This window comes from Anopheles ziemanni, chromosome 2, assembly GCF_943734765.1.
Source record: "Anopheles ziemanni chromosome 2, idAnoZiCoDA_A2_x.2, whole genome shotgun sequence".
Taxonomy (NCBI): domain Eukaryota; kingdom Metazoa; phylum Arthropoda; class Insecta; order Diptera; family Culicidae; genus Anopheles; species Anopheles ziemanni.
The window spans coordinates 56,421,146-56,445,917 of record NC_080705.1 but is presented as its reverse complement, the minus strand read 5'-3'; the positions used below and the strand labels follow the sequence as shown (position 1 = coordinate 56,445,917).

Below are 24,772 nucleotides of genomic sequence, written 5' to 3'. Positions count from 1 at the left end.
TTTATTTTAATTTATGTTACAAAACTGGGTTTATATTCCTAATTGTACATCTTTACAAGCAACAATCAAGGACGTTTGTGTCAATCACAGCATAATTGTTTGCAATGATTAATAGTTCGGAAACTAACCTGGAACAGAGATTCGTTTTTCCGGGCTAGGCCTGCTTAGTGTTGGTAAACGAAGATCATCGAATGAGGACGGACACCCTATTGCTTTTCCTCTCATTCGCTGCTGTTCAGCAGGTCCCAGGTCGGTCAATTGGTCAATGTTCTCCGGAGGCTTGTCATACTTGGTTGGCGTTTAGAGTAAGCCTTGACTTTCATAAAGCACCGTATTGAGTAACCCGGAATCCAGTATGGCGGCCACATATTTTTCGACCAGAACATAAGATGTCCCTGCCTCTAGTTTTGGATGTGTTTTGAGGGATGGGATGGAGCCCAGCAGGTACCTTCGATGATAGTTATCCAGCCTTATCCTTGTCCAAGACCTTTACCACGGTCCACCGGGATATTCCCATGGCATCGGCAATATGTTCTTACGATAGTTGCGCGTGAGACAAATCGCGGATATACTGCTACTTGGTCATGGTGCAAGTATTAACTAAAACGTGGTTTTTCGTTGACAACCTATTTTGGTACAAGTTAACGATAAAGTTAAGAAAGGAAGGATTTGTATTCCTAGGTCAAACTGGAACCATATTAGTACGATGTTGCAAATAAACCATAATCTTGGCAGCAGAAAAGTGTTGAGGGGCCCAACTATCTGGCCCAAATTCAGATCCCTCACCCGATTAAGTCACAGCAGTAGTCGAAGGTCTGTATCACCCTGTTGGGACCCATAGCCAAGGGGATATTGTTACAGAACAGTATCTCGAGTAGCCGAAGGCACTCTACGGTGCGAATCTGCCAAGATTGATCCTGTATTTCATTTTGACGCCTAAATCGATCCTTGTGTTTAGATTGTTGTACAGTACTATATTTGTTTACTCCGCTCTCGATCGTTTGTTATCAATTTTGCATAGCAAGGATTGTTATTTCATTAGTGCAGCGTATTCCCACTAATTAATTCACTATGTTGATCAACTTACAAATGAATAATGCGGTGATATAATTTATGTATGCTTTACGGCCCAGCCGAGAGTCTTCTATGCTCCCTACGCGGTACGACGGTCTCAGCTGGCAAATCTTACCGTTGCGGTCGCCGGTTAGGCACGGCACATGATAATAGAGCGCTCCAGCGAAAGGGAAGATTAACTTACAGTTTCGAGCCGAGGCGCCAAACACCATTTAGTCGTATTAAAAGTTCGCCCTTATCCCGCCGCTGAGGTGACTCGAGATGAGCTATTCGGCGCTCGTTGGGTGGGGATTTTGTTTTGATTTTCCTTTCGCATGGGCGCCCCCGTCCCAGTAGCGGTAGCGCTGTTCCTTTTTGGCTAAATGATCCGTCCAACCGTCGGCGCTCGGAGTTGTTTCAGCGGATGGCGATTCCGCACGTTTCGCGCAAATCACTGGTGGGAAATGATCTGAGAATTTCGGGCGATGAAAATCCGTCCCGATTTTCCCCCGGGGGCCATGGGAAAACAAGAGTCAGAAGGTCGGTTGAAGAGCGAGACGGGAGAGCCCGGGGGCAATGGCCGAGTATCGGCAAAAACAACTTGCTTGGGAGATGTGGGTTCGCCTACAGGCCGTGGTTTTTCTCGCGTATGAAAGAAAATCGGGCTGCCATCGGTTCCATGCTGATGGACGACTGTTGGTAATTGCCGCGCGGGTGGAGCGGTAGACATGATTCTCCCCTCAGTTTTCCTTCTCCTCGCCCCGGGCTCCGATGGAGCCTTCTGCGTACTGGTGAGGATCGCCAAAATTCGCCACATTAATTATTAAACGTCAGCTGCTTACATTATCGACGAAGCGTTGCGCTTTCATCTTTGCTGATTTTGGTTGTGATTTTATTCACTTTGCCTCTTTGCTTAGCGCTTTATGAGCTCCCCGAGTCGTCTGTTCCTTCAGTTCAGAAGCAATCACTTTCACAGCTACATCGGACCACACCACCTGGTTCTTAGAGGTTCAACTGCGCTGGCTGGTCTGCCCTCGGATGGGACTAGCAGGGAGGGAGGAGTGGTGGAATGTAAAAATTAAATTACATCCAAATACAAACGTGACTTCATGCTATCGTGTCGACCTTGCAGTGACGGTGCACGTGCTTTGCGATTTTCTTTTTTTTTTGTAGAATTCTGGAACGTTTTTCCGATTCCAGGTGGACCGTGATGATGGGTGGAATGTTTTCCAACAAGGAAAAGGGAAAGAACCAGCTGATGCGCACGTGCGTGTATGTTTGTGACTGTGAAAGTTTGGTGTAGCATTGGGCAGTGTGTCAGGATGGAAAAGGGAGAGCCAGAGTCGGTTTGCGGCTAGTTCTTTCGGTTGGTTTGTAAATACATAGTAGACCCGAAGGTGAAAATGTAATTTACCATTCTACCAGCAGAAGTTTTTGATGCCCATCGCCCGTCGAAGCGGATTATGTGGGATACGTTTCTTGAAATAAGGTTTTTCCACTCTCTGTTTTCTCCCTCTTTCGTGTAGCATGTGGTTAGGTAATTCAATTTTCGCAAGATTACCAGTTACAAAAATGTCCATCAGATGAAAGTGTACTAGGAAACTAGAAACAGTACGTTGAAGAGGCTTAAATAGTCCACATATGATCTATGCAAGAAAATGAAAAATAGATTTAAGAAAGTTTGGATAATGAAGTTAAAAATTATATTTATTCTGAGCTATTATTTAATTTTTATTATTATTATCAAATGGTAGGAAAAAGGTTGTGCAAAAGAAATGTCACAAGCGATTTAAGTATGTTGTGCAACCAAAAACTTTATTAACTAACAAACACCTTACTATCCGTTGTATACTTCTGGAGAAACGAAATGTAGTTGTTGAATTGAGAAATTCTTCAGTTACTACGATTTTCATCACTAATTAAATTATTTGTTTTTTAAATTGGAAGAAGTTTTTATTTTGAAATAGAAAAGAATTTCAAAAGGAGAAAAGATCAACTAATTGTAACGTTATCGCTGTTCAAACGAAGTTCTTGGAATAAATGCCATCGATAGATGGCTTTATAGAATGAACTAATGTAGAATGTAACAAAGTGATTAACTGCTCTTTGTGCTTATATCGACTTTCCCAATGAAGAATCGCTTTTTTTAATTATCTTACGTGATTAGCATTTATATGATCTCCACCATGCAGAAAATATTATGTTTAGAGGACAGTTTTAAACATTATCATTATTGCTCACTCTGTTTCAAATTTTAAATTTTCTTTAAAGGTATAAACTTCTGTAATATTTTACAAAATTTCCAAAAATTTCGACGTGTGTGTTTCTGGGTAAACATGGGCTTAGTAGTTCACTAGAAAAAAAATGTTTATTTTTGTTTTAAGCTTGCACCAGGCAATTGATTCATTTCCCTGGCCAAAGTTCGGCACGCTAGCGGCTCTTTAAACAACCACGCCCGGTGGAGAGAACCAGCTGCCAAGTAGAACGACGTTGGCCAGGTTCGCCCGTTCGTCGGTTCCGCGGTGGCAGATGGTTACGATAATTACGCTCGGTATTACGCTTTAATGATACTATTAGCTGGACCGGCAGCGGTCGTAGCGAGAGTCTTTCATTTTATCACTATTTTTTATTTATACTCGATGGAGCAAAATAGCGAGAACGAATTAAAGTCGTTCATGTGTAGCATCATGGGAAGGTACGGGGGAAAATAAAATAGATTGTTCATTTCCAACCAACGGCAAGACGAAGAATTTGCTGGGTGTTGTAGTTGTTCTACAGAGCCAGTCTGTGTAAAAAGCTGGGGAGCCCTTAATTATTGTTTTTACTTTTTTGCAAGACGGTTTTACGGCGGGGAGAAAACAAGAGAAAGGGATCATTATGTGGTTCATGAATTGCACAAGACTAGAACTCACTGGAGTTTTTTTTTTCATTTGTTGCATTATAGACAAAAAAAAAAACACAAAAGAACTTCTTTCCCTTGTCCAGTTTGGGTGGAATATGGAAAATTCTCCAGTAACGCGCATAGCGCAACCCGCGATAAAGGTAATGGAAGCTCGGATGCGAAAGCTTATGTTAAGCGCGCCGCCCAACGAACCAACGAGACCGATAACGACTTTTCGGGATGATTTATTAAGAATGTTGCGGGTAGCTTCTGAACCCTTAACGGCTTGCATCTTTTCCTTCGCCTTCGCCGAAGCGATTAGATCTGCTCAGCTGGATGGTGAGGGATTTTACCGGTCGCTTTAATTAGTGCCGGAGGTGGGGCATGCGGGAAATCTTCAGACCCACCCGTATCCGAAAGGGTAACCGAAGAGCTTTGTGCATCTCTGCCTGGAACTGGCATCTACAATACGACCTGTTAAGCGTCAGCGATGGTGGTGGAAAATTAGAACAATAATTAATTCACACCGCCTTGCAATATTCAACCCTGGAGATTCGAACAAACGTCCGGCTAAATCTAGCGCCGGCCGGCTTTTAAATGATCCCAAACCAACGGTCCACTGCATTCGGATCCGAAACGGATTCTAATCCGTGTGACTGAATTCCCGGTCATTTGGAGCTTGGGCCAGCTCTGTGATTTGTGATCGATTTGAGTCCAGCTGGAGGTAACTTTTTTATTAGCGGTTCGGCTAGATAAAAAGTTCCCATCCCTACGGCCACAGAAGGTAAATATTTATAAGCGTTCGAGGTTAAAAAAAATCGTTATCACAACCTTTGAGTATTTTTTGCAATAATTTAGACGGAGGAAACTTGTGCAGTTCATATTTGTTAAAAAAACATACAATAAAATTTTCTTGTTCTTGATAGAGCAAATATTTACATTGGCACTAGAGATACACAATAACAGTAAAGACCATCGACAAAAGGTATTTTCTTAAATTCAAATATTTGTACACAACTTTCATCTTTCTGTCAGAAGTTGTTTTATACCCCGAGGTTTTGTTTTATTTATCGTTTTGCTTTCTCAAAATAATGAATGATAAAAGTGTTATTGCATTGACATAATATTTACCTTACGGGTTTTCAATAACTGACAATAATTTACATTAAACAGAGGCTGTTTCAATATCATTGTACATTTCCTTCCTCTCTACTTGTGCGGATGACGTTTTTCTTATAAAAAAAACTAATAATAATTCAGAATATTGTCATAACTTTTTAACTCTGTTCTAATTTTGGGAAATTATTTCCAAAATTGAAAAAATGTACTAAGTTTAATCCCTAATAAGATTGCCAAAATATTGAATAAAAATCGTTTACTATCACTTTATTAATTGATTCAACGGCGAATAAACGTTCATTTTGTTGTTTGTTCGAACGAATACTATATAAAAATAATGAAAAATAAAATGAAAAATAAATAGTGTTAGTAATCTACAGTACCTATTTCAACCCAATGCCTTTTTTCCTGTTATACAAGTCTAGTTGGCTTGTTGTTAATTTATATCGTTGGTGTGAAACGATCTTCGGGGCAGATAAATCTATTTCCGGCATGTTGCTATCGGGTTTCATTACCAGCCACGCGGCATCGATGGTTGATTAAATAAACCTCATCGTGAGTATATATCTAGCTAAAAAGTTAGCGTAAAAGTTTCCCTTCCTATGCGCCCCACACCATTTCCATCACACACAACCAACCAACCAGAGGGTAAGAAACCCTCTGTCTATACCGATACACCGATCGCAGGGAAAGTTTTGCCGGTGCAATTGTGACAGCAGGAAGAAACCGGTATTTCTAGAAGGTGTTGTGTAGAATTTCGCTCAATAGGATATCGGTGAAGTCGCTATGTTTTGCACGTACGACGCTGCAGTACGTGTTCCACGGAAGCTAGGATGATTTCGACGAGGATAACAGTTTCCTTTCTGGGAACTCACTGTCTTGAAGTTCTGTCCTTACCGCAAGAAGTAAAACTGTATCGTTGCACACTTGTCTCCATTTGCCGAACAAACGAGCAAAACCTTCTCCCTGCGCTGCAACTTTGTCGGCGGGAATGACATGGAAACTTTATGCAATTACATAAACATACATTCATTGCACTCGAACCCACATAATCGTGGTTGAGTTTCCACTCGTTGAGCCCCTCCCCGCCTGCTTGTAAACCGCAAACACTGCCATTTGTTCGGTGGTTTCGCTGGCTGTACGGAAGAGTCCTTGAAGCTGAAGCAACCCGTGTTGAGGCATCATTTTTATCGACTGCTCATATTTCCCTCCAGGGTTGCGGCGTCAAAAGGAAAACCGTTTTATCGTGTGGCCACAAAACGGCTGATAGCTTGTGACGTTTATTGGCCCATCAAGAGCTAACCCTCCGATCGGTCAAGTGATGCATCGGGGAATTGCGAATGGTCGGATCGAAGGCAAACGTTGGCCATGTTTTCCGCAACTGTTCCACTGAAACATTATGTGATGCAACGACCGTGCTGCGTCGGTGTGCTTTTCGATGTTTTATTACTTCAGTCCGTTGTCTCGCCGTGTGACGAGACGAATTTTATGGATTAGAACTGCGATCGCTGCGCTGCAGAATTTATGTTCGAGCTGGCATATAAAGTGTGTGGGTTGTGTCTGATGAAACACTTGTTTGTCCCGCGCTACATTGCGCACTGCGAACAGTAAAGTTTTGTGCCATGGCAAAATGCAACAAAGTGCAGTCTCAGCCATTCGCTTGTGTTCCATTTGAGCTATCTTTTGTGCGTAAAGAGGAGACCTTCGTAAGATGGTTATTTTCGGCTCCATCCATCCATCAATATTAAATGAAACTACAATGCGTCACAAGCTTTGACATCTATTGCGCATCGTTTGCGATAAAATCAAATGATAAGTCGGAGTAGCATAATTAATGCTCCATTTATCAGGGTCGATTTTGATCGATTTTCCACCGTCGGTTAGAGCGGGCGATCAGTAATCACTTTATTGCAGTTGTCTTATGCTTATCGGTGCCGTGTCATCCTTGCATCCAGACAACACCGCCACCCCCGGGCCAACCTATAGTCAAGTGTTTGTGTGAATTTGTGTGTTGAAGCGACGAGATTACGTTGCGCAAGTGCTTGCGGTGGCTGCGGAGCATCGATTTATGGCATCATCATCAATCATCGGGTGGCTTCCGGATGACGGCCCGATCATCAACCGGTCCCACCCCCTGACCGTCAACCTCGGATGCCTGCTGGTGTGGCGCGGGAGGAGGCGATGAGCTGGCAGTAAAAACCACGTCGGCTGCACGTAATTCGCGGATGCAATTTTGGGGTACAGAAAATAAAACGATACCCCACGGTTTGGCCACAAGCCAAAGGTCAGCCTCTAAGGGGACCGCAGAGAATGCACTCGAAGGGAGAGGGAGAGAGAGAGAGAGAACAACTGCAACAGAATAAAAACTTCCAACCAATGTTGGGACCAACCCTCGCAGATAGTGAACACAGAAAGAAACAAGAACGCCATCCTGCGAATAAATACATAAACAGGGAACGGTTGTGAAAATGTTGCAGTGCTCTCCTAATTCATCAATCTTTCCGAATGGTTCATAAATAACCGGCCAACGTTGTGCTAACCCCGCAAGGATGTAGTAAATGGGCGCAGAAACAAGGGATCTGACCGATTGTAAGCACAATCAATCTTTCTCTCTGTGCTTGGTTTATTGATAGTTTTAAATGATCGCGAACGTTGCATTTAGTGTTTGCGAAATAAATGAATGCTTTTCATTCACTTGGTTTTTTTGAATGCCAACGAAATCAATGACTTCTATCTATTTATTAATAATGGATCTTAGTTTAGCAAAGTCATTTATGATTCCAATCGAGCTGAAAAAAAATACTCTCAATCCAAAGTTATATTAAGCTGCAGTTACTTAATGTTTTTGCCACTTGCATTTGCCGCCTCATTTGGTTTTCTGCAGCAAGTTCTTACGTTTTCGCATTCTAATTATATCTAGCGGAACGTTACGCGTAAAAACAGTTAATTTGTTTCGCAATGAAATTACAATTTCAGGCGCTCCGAATAAAAAACAAAACGTTTGCCACTTAAGTTGGGAAAAATAATGAAAACTGTTGCCGCTTCGCTGTCAGCAATAGACCTTTTCGCACACATCTCGTCTTTACGTTCGAAAAGGGGCTATTGTGAACGAAGGGTGGCGAGTACGAGCAGGGTTTTAGAGAAGTTTCACCGGTTGGTTTTGCTAACCGTCGTCCAGTCGACTCCGGCGGAAATTGAGTTCATTTGCATCGGACAGCGTCTATATGCAATTAGGTGCAGTTTTTCAGCGGTTGCCGGGTGCTGCTGCGTTGCAGCTGTGCTTGCGCGACCCAGAATGCATTCAATCTAGTTATAATTACTTTCTCCCGGGAAGGCTCGTTGGAACAGTGCCGGGGAAACGGGTGAACATTTTTCTTTTTTATTAAGAAAATTGCCTTCGGATTTGATATTCTCTCATCGGAACTGGAATTCAAAAACATGCATAAAATACTTTCTATATAGACATCTAGCTGATGGAAAAGTTTTGATGAAACATTTTCCTAATAAACATATTTTTTTTTACTTTTTACCAGAAGCATCTTGTTCAAACATTGTTTTTATGCTGCGATAATTAAACATAAGTAAAATAAATGTTTACTCATCACTTAAGTCAAAATAGGAATAAAAGAAAATCCACAATCACTCGATAATATGGATATTCAAGTTTAGGTAAAAACCCAAACAGCCGACGTTGTTTTCCAACTCTTTCAATGTTACCATCGTACACAGCGTATGACAGCTGTGGACATGCTATGGGTTGATTTAATTATTTTATTTTCACTAATTGAAGTATCAAGTCATTCAGGCAGTTGACAGAATCATTAAAATAATTCTGTAAATCCACCGTTTCATTTTTTAAATTCCGGACCGTTAAGCTACAAATGGGCGGCACAGTTTTGATTGCTACTCTTGTCCTTGCCTAACTTGTACAACTGTATTAAAGTTACATATTTAATTTTTCAAACTATCGAAGAGGAAAGCGCCTCTTTTATAGAATATGCGTTACACCTGAGCTTGAAAACATTCCAATATTTTTGGCCGAAATATGATGAACTCATCAGTCAACGCGGGAGGTAATAAATAAAGAAAATAAAAATAGAGAACATCCGGTACCGGCAAAAAGGACACTGCAACCAGACCAACTGGCAGGCACCAGTTGTAGGTGTCATTAATCATCTATGCCAGTGTGCTCCGGGCGGTGCAAGACCATCCGGAATCGGCTCCGGAAGGACCTCCGCAAGGAACTAACTATCGCTTTTAGTTCAATATTACTTTCCTCCTCCCGGCAAACCCTGAGCGAAGCTAGCGTTATTGCGTGCCTTGTCGTCCCGTTTCGAGCTTTAGGCGTTGCGATTTTTATTTGACTTCCATTTCGAAACCGCGCCATCTTGACGCCATCTGCCGCCGTCTGCAGGAGGGAGTAAATGTTGTAGAAGCAAAAAGCGAAAAAAAAGGACTCACATAAAACACAGCCCTTGAGAGGCACTTTCGGGAGTCCCTCCGCTTTGCTGGGTTTGCCCGGTCGATAAGATCGATTGCCGATTATCGGGAACGTGTTGTGATGAAAAATTGCTTTGTTTTGGCACCGGTTCCGGGATTTCGGGATTTATATTTATAAACCTGCTTTGTTTCCTTTGTTTTCCGGGAAAATCCATTTTATTATATTCGACAGCGGTTTAAAAGAAAATGTTACATTTACTATTAGATACCTTTCTGCTGTTTTGGCAGTATAACTTAGTGAAAAGACAAGCAAACAAAATGTTACGAGAGCTAGCTATTGGTTCATGGTTGAAAATTGAAAATAAGAATGTTTTTATTGTAAATTTACGTTGGTTACTCCGTTTCGACCGCTGATTCATTCCTTGTACACAAGCGCTTCTTCCGTGATCGGTTTGAGGGTGGATGACCTAAATTTCAACGTCTACGGAATTTGCTGACCGTAACCTTTGGTTTGAACAGGCATGGGACATGGAACTACACACGACACGTGGTCGAGATATTTACGATAAAACAAATCGATTAAAATGTCCACCATCGTAATTGACCGCTTGTTATGGTTGAACAATAAGGTATGCTGAGCAGGCAGATTAAGAAAACATTTGAATATGCATTAAATCGTTCGCTAAACCATAAATTAAAATTATCGCGTCGTTGTAGATAGCTGCAGGTCTAAATGTACTATGTCGTCGCCTTTTACGCTATGATTGTTATCATGAACGCGAGGACTAGAAAAGACGAGACCTACGAGATGTTTGCTCGCACACTTTGCATCTGTTTCAGGCCGCTTTTCGAGCAGACAAACCCATATTAAATTACACTGGTTCAGGCCGTGTAAAACATGTGCCGTCATCTGCCGACTGCTGAAGTTGGCGTCGCAAAAATAAGAAGAACACAATATATTAATTACCCCACCGTCACCTTGCCCGAAAAAAGGCAACAAGTAACATGACGAAGAATGCAAACCGGTAGCAAGTAATTTAAGCCTCCCTGACAACACCGTACAAGAATGTGCCAACGCGTGCTTACGGGCAACACCGAAATCGCACAACACCAACATATCGGGCCCCGCAAAACATGGGTGAGAAAAAGCACCAAGTAATTAATCAGTATTCGCGCGGCGCTATAGGGAAGGGTAGGGTTACTGGTGGTTTAAAATTAAGGCTCCCGGCTGATAGGACACCCTCGTGGCCGGGTTCCTGCACACACCACCATGTGCGAGAATTCTTGTTCGGTAGGGAGTATCAAAAAATAAAAGTGTTAAATACCGGGCCTAACCCTTGGCAAACTTTGCTTGCGTGTGATTGATGAGACGATGATGATAGGCTAAGATTTAGAGTAGAAACCACATCTCCCCCTCTAGCGCACGCTTTGGAACGGATGGGGATTAGCCAGTTAACTGTACGCCGGTTTCCTGTTAGGCTTCCGTGACGATAAGCATTATGTTCGAAATGTGTTCGTTAGTTACGATTAGAGGGCATCATGCAAATTTGATAATTAGAACACAAATCTTCACACCCCACTAGGACTTTGTTATTTACGCGATCTAGTCACTTGTGTTTCACAAACAGAGGCGGATCAAGCGTTCTAGAGACCCCAAGCAGCTATTAGTTGAAGGACTCAAAAACATGCTATATATTGACATAACATTTTGTTAAATTACAATTTAGATTGCACCACACCTTTAAAATAAGGAATCAAATTTTGAATTCAATTAACTTTTTCCATATGTTATTCAATTGAAAAAAAATCCATTTAAAAGCCTTATTTCATGCGAAAACATCAATAACTTTCCAAGTGAATAATTTTCCACAAATATTATTTTCTATGAACAAAATTTATAAGTAATTCATTATTTTACTCTATAATTCAATACTTTTTTAGTTGATTTCAAGTCGTGGAATGTTAGAAAATATAAAAATTGGAGCGATGATAAGCAAAATTACTATATGTGTTATATTTGCAGGACATGACTGTTACTAATCCATGTATTTCCATAATCCTCAAAGAGTTCTAAGAATTTTCCTCGTCTAAAATAAAATATTGTAACTGATCCCTTTAATAAACGTTAGAGCATCAATCTTTCGATTGTGTCAAAAAAACCTTTTTAGAAATGAAAGATTGAAATGCCTAAGAACAATGTGTCTACCTTCAAGGCGCGAATTCCAACAAGATAATGCACTTGCATGTACTACAGAAACAAATATATAAACATAGTAGAAATTTGTTGTGTCACGCAACGCACATTTTGGAGAAAATTGTTGACAGACTGAGTTTGACAGAGGTTGATGGAATCGGGAAGTTTTCGTATGCCTCACTGGTCGTGTAGTAAGGCTGCATCCATTTTATAGTGCGGCTCCTCAACTATGGGGATCCAGATAGTAGAGGATCCGCACTATAAAATGAGCTTTTATTGAAAACCCGCACCGTCGATTGGCAGTTAGCTCGTGCCTACTAGTAAAACTACTTCACGGATGTGTAGAAGGAAGCCTCTCCACAGTTCGCCGGCAAACGGAAGCGCCGAACACTTTCGAACGGATGATTCTAAGTACTTGGCGAGTAAACGACGTCCCCATTTATTGTCGCCGCCGCCGGGAAAACATGCGCCATCGCCCGTCGGTATGGACGGATCCGGGAAGCTCGGAAGGCCTCGTTGCTGCAACCATCTGGTAGCAATGATTGTGATGGGGCCACAAACCGTGTTCGAAGCCAAAAAGGAAGCCAATGATACAATTTATGGCCTTCTTAAAAGTGGCCAGTAAAGTTGGCAGTGCCCGGCCGGGAGAGCAAATGGGTGCGATTGAATAGAAACGTGGCGCAGAGCAACGACAGTCAATCGGGATGATCGAGCTTGGTTTGGTGGCCGGGACGTTTGATCTAGCGGAAGGCCATTTAATACCCCCCCTCCCAATCCCTCCCTCACCGAGTCTAGAGCTGTCTAGGAGTCCTGCCTAGCGTGCTTTTTGTGGCCAAATAGGGTTTCGGTAGCATATACGAAAGAAATAGAAGGAGAGACGGTTGAGGTTATGTTTGCACTTCCTTATTGGTTAGTGGCCCGTTCCGATGGTTATGTATCCTCGGCCCCATAGTGGTGCCAGAGTTTGTGCGTGTTGTTAGTTCCTACTCCTAGCCACTCACAATCGAAAGACACACAAACACACAGCATGGAAACGAGGAAGCTAGGTATAAACAGTAATTTATGACTCCATCAAAACAGCAAAGCGAACATTTATCGATGGCTGGCAGGCGCACCCGATCGTCCGATACGGCGACGGAAGCGGCCAGGAGGCGTTACGAGTTTTCCGAACTACTACTCAAACATCATCCTTGTTCCACATTTGTTCGAGCTTTCAAGCGGGTTTGGTTTTCCCTTCTGCTTCTTCGCCCGCCGATCCACTTGCTGTTGCCGGGTTGAGGTGGATGATTTTAATTTAATTTATTTTTGTTATTAATTTACCCGCAACGATAAAAGCGCATCAAACATCGCTATTGCCCCCCGCCGACCCCATCAGTTTTTCCTACCGGTACTCTGCTAGTTCGCTGAAGTGGAGGTAAATATTTGCCAATTCAGCCGGACGCATTTAATGCACTTTTAAGTGCAAGAAACCGTACCGTGGCATCCATTACCGAAACCCTTCGCCTACTCCGCCGTGGCGTTGTGCGAGCCGGGATGGATTCCGGAGCAGGATTTTAGTTTGCGGCCGCACCCCATCGGCATTCGTACCCCGTTAAGTGCTTCTCTGGGCGAGCAAACTGATACTTTGGACGGGTTTTGCTCGGCTTTTAGTGGGTCCGCTTTTATTGCTCAGTATTGGTCGTTAATGGCAGCCCGTTGGGCCTGGTGACATGTCCTTTTGAATTCCTATTGAATTCCATAATTGGCACCGGGTTGGCCCGCTGTTGGTGACGTCCACAGTATGTTGAAGTTGATAACAGTAAATAAGCACTTGTTGGAATTCAATCGAATGCAATCGATTACATTTTAATCTGTAACGAAATCAGATTCCCTTACAATGTTGACATATAAAGCGAAACATGGCTTGGTCTTTGATTAGAAATCAGTTAAGTATTGTAAATAATCGTATTTTAATTTATTATCAACACCTTACTTGACCTTTTCACTTAAACTAATCTGGCAGTATCCACAACTTTCCTCAAGTAGTAAGGTTAAAAGACGTACTTAACATGTCTCTAACCCTTCTTTGTAAAATTTCTAATCCATATATTGTTTCTTTCGAGGAAAAGTCTACAATGTTCTTAATGTATCATAGATTTTCAAACGTGTTCGTCTGCATAAGCAGGTTAATTGATTTTTTATAAATCTTTGGCATAGGTTCCCTATGTCATGTGTTTATTTAATCGAAAGAACTGGGCATATTTAATTAATTGGTCTATCGTGATGCTTTTTTTATATGGCACGACATCCCCTAGATAGATAGATCGAAATAGATCGGTGGTAAACCGTTCGTAATACCGGAGGGTGCCAGACTCGAGACTCGATTCCACATCTGGGGCGTGGTGTTTCCTCGTGATCGTGATGCTTTGATGTTTGATAATTTATTGTCATACATGAATAGTTGATCATGAACTTCAATACCTTGTGTTCATAAAATTTTCTTCTAGTAAAATGCCAAGTTTTGTAGCGATTGTATCAGATTCAATAAAGATTTTGTACATTTCTACACCACACTTACATTTTCAATCCATCAGGCTGTAAGCTTATAGTTTACTCTTTATAAAAATATAAATCGTTTATAATTTCAAAATACTTTTAAAAAAGTCTATGTTGAAGAAAAACTATTTTATTGTTTGAGCACAATTTCGAGTGGTTCAAACTATATAGCTTGTATACTAGCTTCTATAAAAAATGTGTTTCTGCTTTTCGATCGAAACTATGAGTGTACAAGATTTGTTGTGCTGAAGCTGCACTAATAAGCTTTTCTCACTCGCTAACATCTCAGGTAATAGCAACGCATACAGACGGGAGGTAACATTAGTGATCAGTTTTGGAATGATTTAAACTGAGAACTTTTTAAAAAAAATGTTATTCCATTGTTATAAGATGTTACAAGATTTTATTCTATTAGCTGTAAATTTCCAACAACTTTCGAAATAATTCATCAATCCCACCGTAAACAACTGTAAATTACATTTATAAAAATAAATCGCTACCCTGTCATATTTACGATTTGTTTTGGAAATCTTTATCCAACATCATTCAATGCACATCAACTTTAACTGAATTTGCTCTTGAAACTTATCCGTTTGACATGGGACGTGTTATGCCATTTTAATTTTTGCGATGCTGCTTTTGGAAAAAAGTCTCCCCGTTTCCGTCTTGCCTGGGGTCGAAAAAGGGACATCATATACCGGGTGGAAAAGTGAGCGATGCACTCTTTCTCGAGCGAGTCCTAGAATGGTTGCTCCACGGGCGACTCCTGCTATGTGCGCGCGTGTGTGCCGTTCAATTACTCTAAATTGAATTCATGTTTCACCGATGTCGCAAAAATGCTCCGAACCCCCGTGTGGTTGGCTTCTAGATCATTGTGCGCGACACCGGGTAGCCTGGTTTTTTTTTTAACTTTTCGGCCCATGTTTTCGTTCCCTGCTGTTGCTCGAGGCCCTGTGCAGGGGTGTGTGCAAAACTGAAAACTTTACGCCATTACGCCGCGTAATCCTGTTGACTGGAGAACGCGTGTTTCTGACGAATTTCGGATATTGTGTCGTGCTGGAGAGCGCTGGAAAACCGAGGAAACGGAGGGGTGAGTGAAAACTACCGTTCACGGATATGATCAATTTAGCGTCATCGATCGTTATTGGATGCTGGGCGGTTTTCTTCTTTGCTTTTATCAGTTTCACCCGTTGGCCACGGTCTCGGGTCGGATTGAATGTCAGGCTGATGGGATATGGTCGGTAAGCCAAAAGGTGCATCACGGCAGCAAAACGTGCTCTGGACTATAAGGCATAGGTAACAAGGTCAAAATTGTACTTTTTTGTTTGTTTTGGAAATTAGAAACCGATTCGATGCTTAGAGGTTATCAGAGACGCGAAATAGATTGACCGCTTCGGCTTCGAAATTCAATATGTGCACTTCGAATGTATGGAAAGCCTCTTAAGGACTGAAAAAATAAAACTGAACAACGTTATGGTGTTGTTCTGAATTGGTTTACCTGTTTTAGCACCAACTTTTTCAATTTTATTTACAGCTTCACTTTCCAAACGGATGTCCTAGGTTTTTTCGTAGGAAAACTAAAATTACTGTATTCATTGCCTCTTGATGGTTTTTGAACTTATTGTTTTTATTCAAAGGAGATTTAATTTCGAATTTCCATCCAGTTTCTTTGATGCATCACTCATGATCGCACTTTTCTTAGCTTCAAACCCTTGTTTTTACTAGTTTTCAAAAGCTGGGAAATTGCTCATTCTCATTCTGATATAATGTATTTCATGTATTCATTCCTAATTTGGAAAACTCACTATTTTCTTAAATAACAACGCATCGTTTATAAATCATAAGGTAGGAAGGTGGGAATATCAATCCGGAATGATACTTACGGACGCACAGAGTGCATAGATAATTCAGTTTAAAGAATATTGATCACCAAATCCATTTGCTGACGTTGATATAGAACTAAAATATCCTCAGCAGTACTTTCATTCTACCTAACATGCTTTACTAGGTTCCCAATTAAAAACTAAGTCATACGTATAATTTAAAATTCAATATTACGAGCTCGTAGCTTGGTTCACTAGGGGGAAACCATTTAGTGTTTGTTGATACTTTTATTTAAGCTCTTGTGAACTGATTCACCCAATAATAAATAGTTTGTGCACTTAGGCTAGACCCTCGTGAAACATCTCGTTTGGTGTTACGAGACGTGGCATAAGATTAAGAGTTTTATTAACGAATGCTTTTGCAGTGTTTGAATACCGTTACGCGCTGCAGACATGTGGTAGCTGTTGGCACTGCGGTCGCCGCGTGCATCGAAGGCTTGCAAGCAAGTGTCCTAGAGAAGCTACCACGCACACTTTAACGATGTGTGCGGAAAAAACACACGTTGGCAAGTTGGTTTCATTCGCCCGAGCATTCTCTGCGCGCTTCCGGTGGCGCCCTTTCCCAGTAGAGTATTAGAGAAGGGAGGGAAAAGAAAGGGCACGGATCTTGTTGTTCAAGTGGTGCACATCCTGAGCGGATCCTGGTGCACATTATTTGCAGCCGGCAAACATTCACCGTGGCAGGCGGCCAAAAAGCCGAAGATCCGCTACACCGCCGTCAGGCGGGCATACAGGTCGGGAGTGGAAGACACCGTGCACTCGTTTTGACCGCGCCCGGGGTGTTGCAATGGGGTTGTGGTTTGCTATAAATTAAAAACTGCTTTCGTAAGATCGTGCGTTAAAAACTTCGCCGCCCGAAGGGGAGCACGGTGTCGAACGACGCGGTGCGGATTCTGCGATTTTAGCAACGGAAACCACCGAGCCCGAACTCTGGTGGAAGAGACTGGTGGACACGTTGCACGTTGGGATAAGCTAGCACAACGACACGGACATTTAAAAATGGTAATGTTGATTGTTGTTAATCAAAACTGATTGTATAACATAAAAAACTGTATTATAAAAAGGCGTTGTCAGCAAAACTTGTTTACTTAATGCATAGGCCAAATGGTATAAATAAGACACCCCAGGAAGCCAACGTCCTTTTGTTGGAAAAATGTTCCCTTTCTTGGCGTAACGACCGTGTTGATCATGTCCACCCATACCGGAATTACAAGACTGTTTCCCTTTATGTACGCGGATAGTCAGACCTCTCGTACAGAAGGTCCGGTCTCGGTTGGGATTCGAACCCACGCCGTTTTTAACCGGTGCCAGCGTTCGGAGGAAAATTGTTAGAAAAAGCAATTTAGTTGGAAACACCGTAATGCACGGTTTGAAGTAAAATAAAGTTGCAAGAAATTGCATTAGGACAAAATATTTTCCAACAGTTTGGCACTAGAATACTGACACTTTTTTTTTTACTTTACCTTACCAACAAGGCCCGAAATGACCGCCCCTTATCCCATCGTGTGCCGGGTTCGGTCTGATTGCAACGCCGCTTCGCGGAGATGTGGATCGTTACAAATTGTGTGCCGCACCTTGGAATCGTGGAAACGGCATCGATTTTCCCCGTCTTCTATACAAGCATCCCGGTGGAAGGATATGGGACCTGCAAAATTGTTGATTTGTGAGCTGGCGCTAAGACGCTCCCGTTCCATCGCTGCGGCGCTCGGTGCACTTGTGTGCCCAAGACGCTGCATAAATTGAATGCCTTCCCTCTCCTTACAGCGAACCTCGTTTTTGGCAGCGGGTTGGAGTATTGCAACTGCAGCATCGATAAACGGTATCCTGCAACGGGACTGCCGGGCGCCTGACTGGTAACTCTGCCACTGCGAACACTGATTTCGGTTAAGAAAGGAAGCGAGAAAACAAAACGCGTACAAAGATTCCCGACCACCGCCAATTCGAAGGAACTCTGTAATATCCCGTTCCGCTTCCGAAGTCATTTCGCAAAATTCACCAATCGTGCGAACTTTGTTGGGCGGGCAAAACCCCCTTGTTCGAAACCCAAACAGAACTCAATGACCCCAGCGGTTGGGGTGGGGGTCAAATGAGGTTCTGGCTCAAGGAAGCCGGAAAAATCAAATAAATAAATTTTCACTCCATGCACGTTTCACGCCCGGTCGCTTCCGGTCGCGCCATGATTGGTTTTGACTCGTAGCATCATCGAGTACCGAGCATGTCCTGTTCACTCTGTATGTGTATGTGTATCTCTACCGGTATGTCATCAAGTCCTCCCAGCTCAATACACACACACGCGCACGCCGTATCGAGCCCAGTTGCCAAAAACAGAGCAGGAAAATAGAGTTTCAAAAACCTGGAAGCAACCTCAAGTGAGAAAGGATTGCCTTCGTAACGTCATTTCCATCACTTGGTGGAGGAAAGGTGTAAGAGTGCTCTCTTCTCTACCCCCCCCCCCCCCCCCTCCCACCACAAAAATGGGGAAAAATGATGCCGGAAAAGTCGTGCACGATCGAATTTCGTCGTCGTCGGAAAAAGCACGCCATCCCTACGTCGTCGCGCCTGTCAATTGCTTTCGATTGGCTTTTCGGTAATAATATTTATGCAACATATTTTTGCCGGCTGGATTGTAATATTATGCTTCATTAAGTTTTATGCTCGCGTGTTGTGTTGTGACCCCGGGCAGCACACCACTCCCGCTAAACGATTTCGTCCCTCCCCTCCCCCAATTGGACGGAGTGCTGGCTGGAGTAGGAAAATTCCAGCTGAAATGAAATGAGAAGCGTGCCGGGAATGGCGCAAACCGGGACAGTGCAGGATATTCGCATGTTTGCCCGCGTGCTGCATACACTTTTCCTGCGTGTGTGTATGTGTATCCGTACATGCTTGTGGTTGGAGCCGTTTTTTCCCGCTCTTGGCTGGTTCGATTGAATCCCGGCCGAGAGTTGCTCGCTGACAGGCAATGAATATTGGAGATGGTTGAGCACGTTTAGGGATGGGGGGAAATTCCACCCCGTGCCTGCTGCCACCCCATCTGCTATCTGCGGTTGACGCGTGGAAATTCGCGTCGTCGACATCATCGACATTATTTGGGAGTCGATGCCGCCAGGTTCCGGTAACTGGCTGCGTAAACAGTGGAATTACGTTCAAGGAAAAGTCGGGATGAAGGAAAACGAATCGAAAGGAAATGTGGGCATCACACGCTGTAAAGAATGTACGGAACCGGTAGCCCTACCTTTACGGGAGCAGCGGGTCGGAAGAATCGTTTTATTCGACTGCACACTCTCGGTGCTGAACGGTATTGCCAAATCATGCGCCTTAAAAGCCAGCACAGAATGCCGCGGGTCAATAAATATGATAATTTTGTTAGTGGAATTAATTCCACGAATCGATCGGTTCGGTTTAAAATGTTTACTCTTACCCCACACACGCATCGATTCATAAGGATGATTCGATTTGCAACAATTTTCAATATCGAGTTAAATGCAAAACAAAAAAAAATACATCACCAAACAATTGCCAGATTTATGATTCAATCATTACCAACAAATTGTTACCTTTTTGTCGTTTTGTTATGTTTCTCGTTAATTCGCATTATTATCAACGTACGATTTGAATTGTTGTTTGCAATTGGCGCATAATTTATGAATTTAATTATGTTCAACACATTGGTGTGCACGATTGGTTCTATCCAACTTTCTTTCCTTTGGTTTAACATTAGAATTTTGATTGACATTTAACGAAATTCTGCGATGCCAAAAAATCCACATGCAATGGAGCTGAAAGAACCGGTTCGTATGGTAAACACACGCGTGGGATCTGTTTGTATGGGGCGAGGGTCGAAAATGGGACACACAATGGAACGCTTCCAATCAAATAAACATGAAGCGACGCTTCGGGCCATATTTGCCGATGATAACGGTGAACGCTGTAGGTTTAATTATAAATATTGCATTTGCTCTTAGTATGAAGAGACTTGCTTGTTTTTCCTTTTTTACCCTGCCGTTCTGGATCAGTTCACGGAAGCTGGGTTCCATCCATGCATATGTATGTATTTTTCCAAGCGATTTGTTTCTAGGACGATGTTGTATTTGTTCCCTGAAACACACTTATTGCTACCAATGTCAAACATTCTCGGTAGTGTTTTTGTGGTGAAGGACTAGAAGGCGACTAATTTTGCATCGAAGCTAATTGATATTCCCAAATCAACGATGTTATTACAAATGGCAACCACGTTTGGCCTCGACCAACTTAACTTCAATTTATGTTTGCTTACCCGCATGCTTTAATAGTGTTTCATTGCTGGGAGGGGTCAGTGTACGTTTCATGTTTGTCTGTACAACTTTAGCCAGCTTATGATCGTGTCTTATGGTGCTCCTTCACTTTAGATCTATTAAATGGAACTTTTGTCCAAACCGTGCCATAAAAGTGGCCCTCTTAATAGATTTTCTCTTCATCATACCGGATGCTGCGCGTGCACCGGTTGAGCATAATTGTAGAGCTGAAGAAGAGTTACTGTGGGAGATTTACATCGTGTGATGGCTGCCTCGTGCGAAGGGGGAGTGGTGTTGGGCAAAGCACGACCAACACTCGCCATCAGCGACGTTGCCGTCGAAGATCTGTTTATGTCAATCTACCATATGGATGGCTCATCATCATCCGACCCACTTCGGTAGTTACGCAACGCGTAATTCGAATGGTCAAGCTTTACAATGGTTTGTTCACGCCGGTATATTCATTTGGTATGATTTTATGGCGTAAAGTTTGACGCAGAAAACTATTTCTGCGTTGAAAAATCATTTCTAGTGGCATGCAATATTTTCAGCATCAAAGCCCCAACCAACAGCAACGGAGAGGAGTACGTCTTTTCAAAATGGAATGATAAGTGATATTCAGAAGTGAGTCTTCCACTCATAAATCTACTACAATCTCTGCTGGTGGCGTCCAGTTGTCATAAGAGCCCGCATTCCCAGTGACACCATTAACGTCGCTGCAAGTGACTTTTACAAAGCTTCAACGGTGCAGCCTCGGGCGTAAATTCACTTTTCCACCAGTTCACACCCGCGATATCCCTTTAGAATATCTTAGTCGCGGAAGCCCGACGAGTGTGCGGGGACTTACCTTGGCTAATTGAATTACCACTCAAGCCGCTGGCGGCCGACAGGGACGACGGTGGCTGTAATCTATCCTCCATCTCGCGCAACCGCGACGTCAGGCTCTGGGTGTGCAGAAACAGGAACAGTGTGCACGAGATCGCAATCAGCGCGACGAGTTCGGCGTATCTGGAAAAGGGAGCGAAAGGAAGGAAGAAGAAGATTAAATGAAAAATCGGTGCAGATAGTCGGATATAAATCGAGGTGCATCCCGTTTAGTGCGCGGAACATCATCATGATTACGGGATGCTTTCCGGTAGCAGGATCTATTTTCCCTCGCGAAAAGTGGTCCCATCCTCGTACACACGTCAACTACAAATAGGTGCCTTACTTTCACACCATCAGTGCCCGAGAAGAAGGGAGGCAAGCTGCGATGCCAAGCAGACCGTGCGCTAATGACAATAATGGGACGGAAAACTAATAATCCTCCATGGGGACGCCAGGGACTCAAAGCAACGGGTTGGAACCGTGTCCGCGACAGGCTGTAAGCGTTAAGCCAATGTGCAGTTCGCCGAGTAATGATGATGGGAATACTGGTGATGCAAATGATGGAGTGTCATTCGAGTTTGGCAAGTAGTCGACGTTGGACGCTTATGGCAAGATGGCAGAGGGAGTTCCAAGCGCTGCTTGATGCCTCTTTTTACCGAAGGGAAAGTAAAAGATGGGTTTCTCTAAATTTTCATCATAATTGGGAGAAAGATGGTGCGTGTGGTCATTGCTTGAATTTTACTTCTATTATTAAATTACAAGCTTGTACGATTCAATCTGAGAAGCAATTCGCTAAATCCATGTCATATTTGTTTAAATCATTATATCTACCCACCATTTCTTCGTTAATCAATGGCAACATAAATGGTACTAAATTCATTTGTGCCATAAAAAAATCAGGATTGAAAAAATAGAATGTGAGTTTATCTTCATCTTTAACATATTTTGATCAATGGGAAGATGAGAATCCTCTTTCAAGTGTAGTCTTGTCACTGCCATCGTGGTTGAATATTTTTGAAAATAAACTATGAAGATGGGTCGATACTAATTTCAGCTATATTCCTTGGTTAAACTGCTTTGTTTGAAGTTAAAAAACATCCTTTAAAAACATGCAGAACTGGTGGAGTTGCTACACGGTTACTAAAATTGCCTCGTTACTCTGTGGCAGCATTGCTTTTTTAAAAACTTAAAAAAGAAACATTTTAAGATACTTCCCGGTTGACAAAAATTCAATTTTTTTGCAGCTGTCATGTAGTACCAGCAAGTTTTTCCATGGCAGATTGCTGGGACTGTTGCTGGAACTACATAGTACCAGCAACAATGTCAATTTCTGTCAACCGGGTTAGTTTCATGCAAGTTTCATAATTTAAAAGAGCTGTTGGAAATATCTTCTCATTTTAATGTAGTCAACGATTACAAAGTGCAAACCAATTGGTAATTTCATACCAAAAAGAATAAAGTAACGCATTTAACATTTTAATGAATAAATTTGTTCCACATACTTTACAGATAAACAAAATACCAAACAAAAAGGATCTAGTGGACTATTTACGGAAGACTCTAATTATTTAATATTTACCAATCATACAAAGTTTTCGGCGCATGAAGTGTGTTTGTTAATTGATTGTCTCTAGCTTTGTTCTTTAGTAATTGTAGCGAAAAGTTTTGAGCTTTTTTTTGCCTATAACTGTTTTATCCACATAATGTGGTACGGTTAAGTGATTAACATTATGCGGCCTGGCAAACAATTGTCTGGAGTTTAAATTTGTTCCGTACTGATCAATTCCTTTGATTCTTTTATAAGTTCTAAAACATCGCCCTGTGCTGAAACGGCGATGTTTCACATCTGTAGGCTCCCCGGTTGACAAAAATTCAAATTTTTTGCAGCTGTCATGTAGTACCTGCAAGTTTTTCCATGGCAGATTGCTGGGACTCTTGCTGGAACTACATAGTACCAGCAACAATGTCAATTTCTGTCAACCGGGTCCTTTGAAGCCTAATGCTGATAGAGGTTCGAACAGTATGGTTGTGTTCTTTATTTTTTTTCTTAGGCCGCCAATACAACTGTCAGCATAAAATAATGTTTTCATTTTCAACGAAAGCACTTATTTTTTAGATATAAAAGTTGAGTTCTTTCCATATCCATGCATCGAGGAATAACAAATTACCAGTTTAAAATCATCTGGATGCAGTAAAGATTCCTCTCACTTTCGTAGCTCTGGCAATTTTTGCGAACCATTAGATTGTTTATTAATAGCAAATGTCAGATTTAAGAACCCTTCAAACAGTCGCTACATCCATCCAAAAATCGCTGCTGTTGTTCGCGGCCGTGTTCGCATACTATCTAATTTGTCTTGCTGCTTAATTTGCAGCACGTTGCAGCAACAACTGCAAAATGTAATCCTTTTCCCAAACATTACGCTAACATGCGCCAGCAACATCGAAAGGCACTCTGTCACCGTGGATGCTGGCTGACATTTATCAACGGGCCGTTTGGTGCCAAAAAAAAACCGTCCTGGCGACTCCTACAAAGTAACACCGATTAGCTAATGATGATGTTCTCTTTCCCCCTTCGCCTTTTCCGTTCGTCTGGTATTGAAGTGTTATTCTTCAAGAGGACAGTGCGTCTTCGCTGGGTGATTGTGTCGCTCCAGTTGAAAGGAGCAATAAATAAGACAGCCAACGGTCGCTTTGATGTGGCTTTTTTTTCAAATCTTGACAGCTTTTCGGTACTCCCTTTCAAAACAATAGCGCGTCAGTTTGTGCGAACTTTCACTTTCTGTTGAGAAGCGTGCCGAAACGATTCGGAAGTGAAGGCCTTGGATGTTTCTAAGAAGTAGTCTTTGTATCCGATGCTTTGTGAGTAACTGCGCTTCCCTGTCGAATCCTTTCGCTTGCCGTGCGCCGAAAACTCAGCGACTTTTTTCACATTCCGACCGGCGTTTGATGTGCCTTTCCGTGATCAGGGGGGAACGCCAAACGAAGGTGGCGCAATTCGCCGGAACCGTTCACGGCGTAAAAGAAGATCTCGCAGTAGCGCATCGGTCCCGTTCGAATCGCGGTCTCGTTTAAAGCGATGGCGGATTATGTCAAGGTTGCCCCAGTTAAGGGGGTAGTTTTGTTTAGCAGCACCACTCGAAGGTGCCCATGCATCTTCAGCGATCGGGACCACCGACAACGACGACGATGGTTCGCTCGTGGGAATTCACTAGTGCCATCTGCAGCTGAAGAGGGTCGAACGAAGGAAAACTCCGACCGAGCTGACAGTCCACTGTCAAGTTGCCCAAGGAAGAGCACCGTTGGGACCTTGGCGGAGAACCCCGTTCCCAGGCGCGGAGGATGCGATCTATTAGTGTTTGCCTTTTGCGATTGTTTTCGCTTGTAAAACAAGTTCATCGGGTCTGCCTCGCTTAGGGCCGGTGCGTGGTCGGATGAAATTCTTAATTGAATTCCGAGCGGTTATCTGAAAGCGATGGACCACGGGTGGCAGGCGGGAGAAAGGGAAAATGGTTGGCACTAGCTGGAGGAG

At 42.7% G+C, this 24,772-nt stretch overlaps 1 protein-coding gene across 1 annotated transcript in view; it reads right to left on the bottom strand.

Annotated features, from left to right (window-relative positions):
* LOC131281530 (heparan sulfate 2-O-sulfotransferase pipe) overlaps positions 1 to 24,772 on the bottom strand; it is a 126,015-nt gene that overhangs the window by 24,841 nt on the left and 76,402 nt on the right. Inside the window, exon 2 of the mRNA XM_058310867.1 lies at positions 21,224 to 21,384. Within this exon, the coding sequence (XP_058166850.1) occupies positions 21,224 to 21,384 (161 nt within the window). The remainder of the gene's footprint in view (positions 1 to 21,223; positions 21,385 to 24,772) is intronic.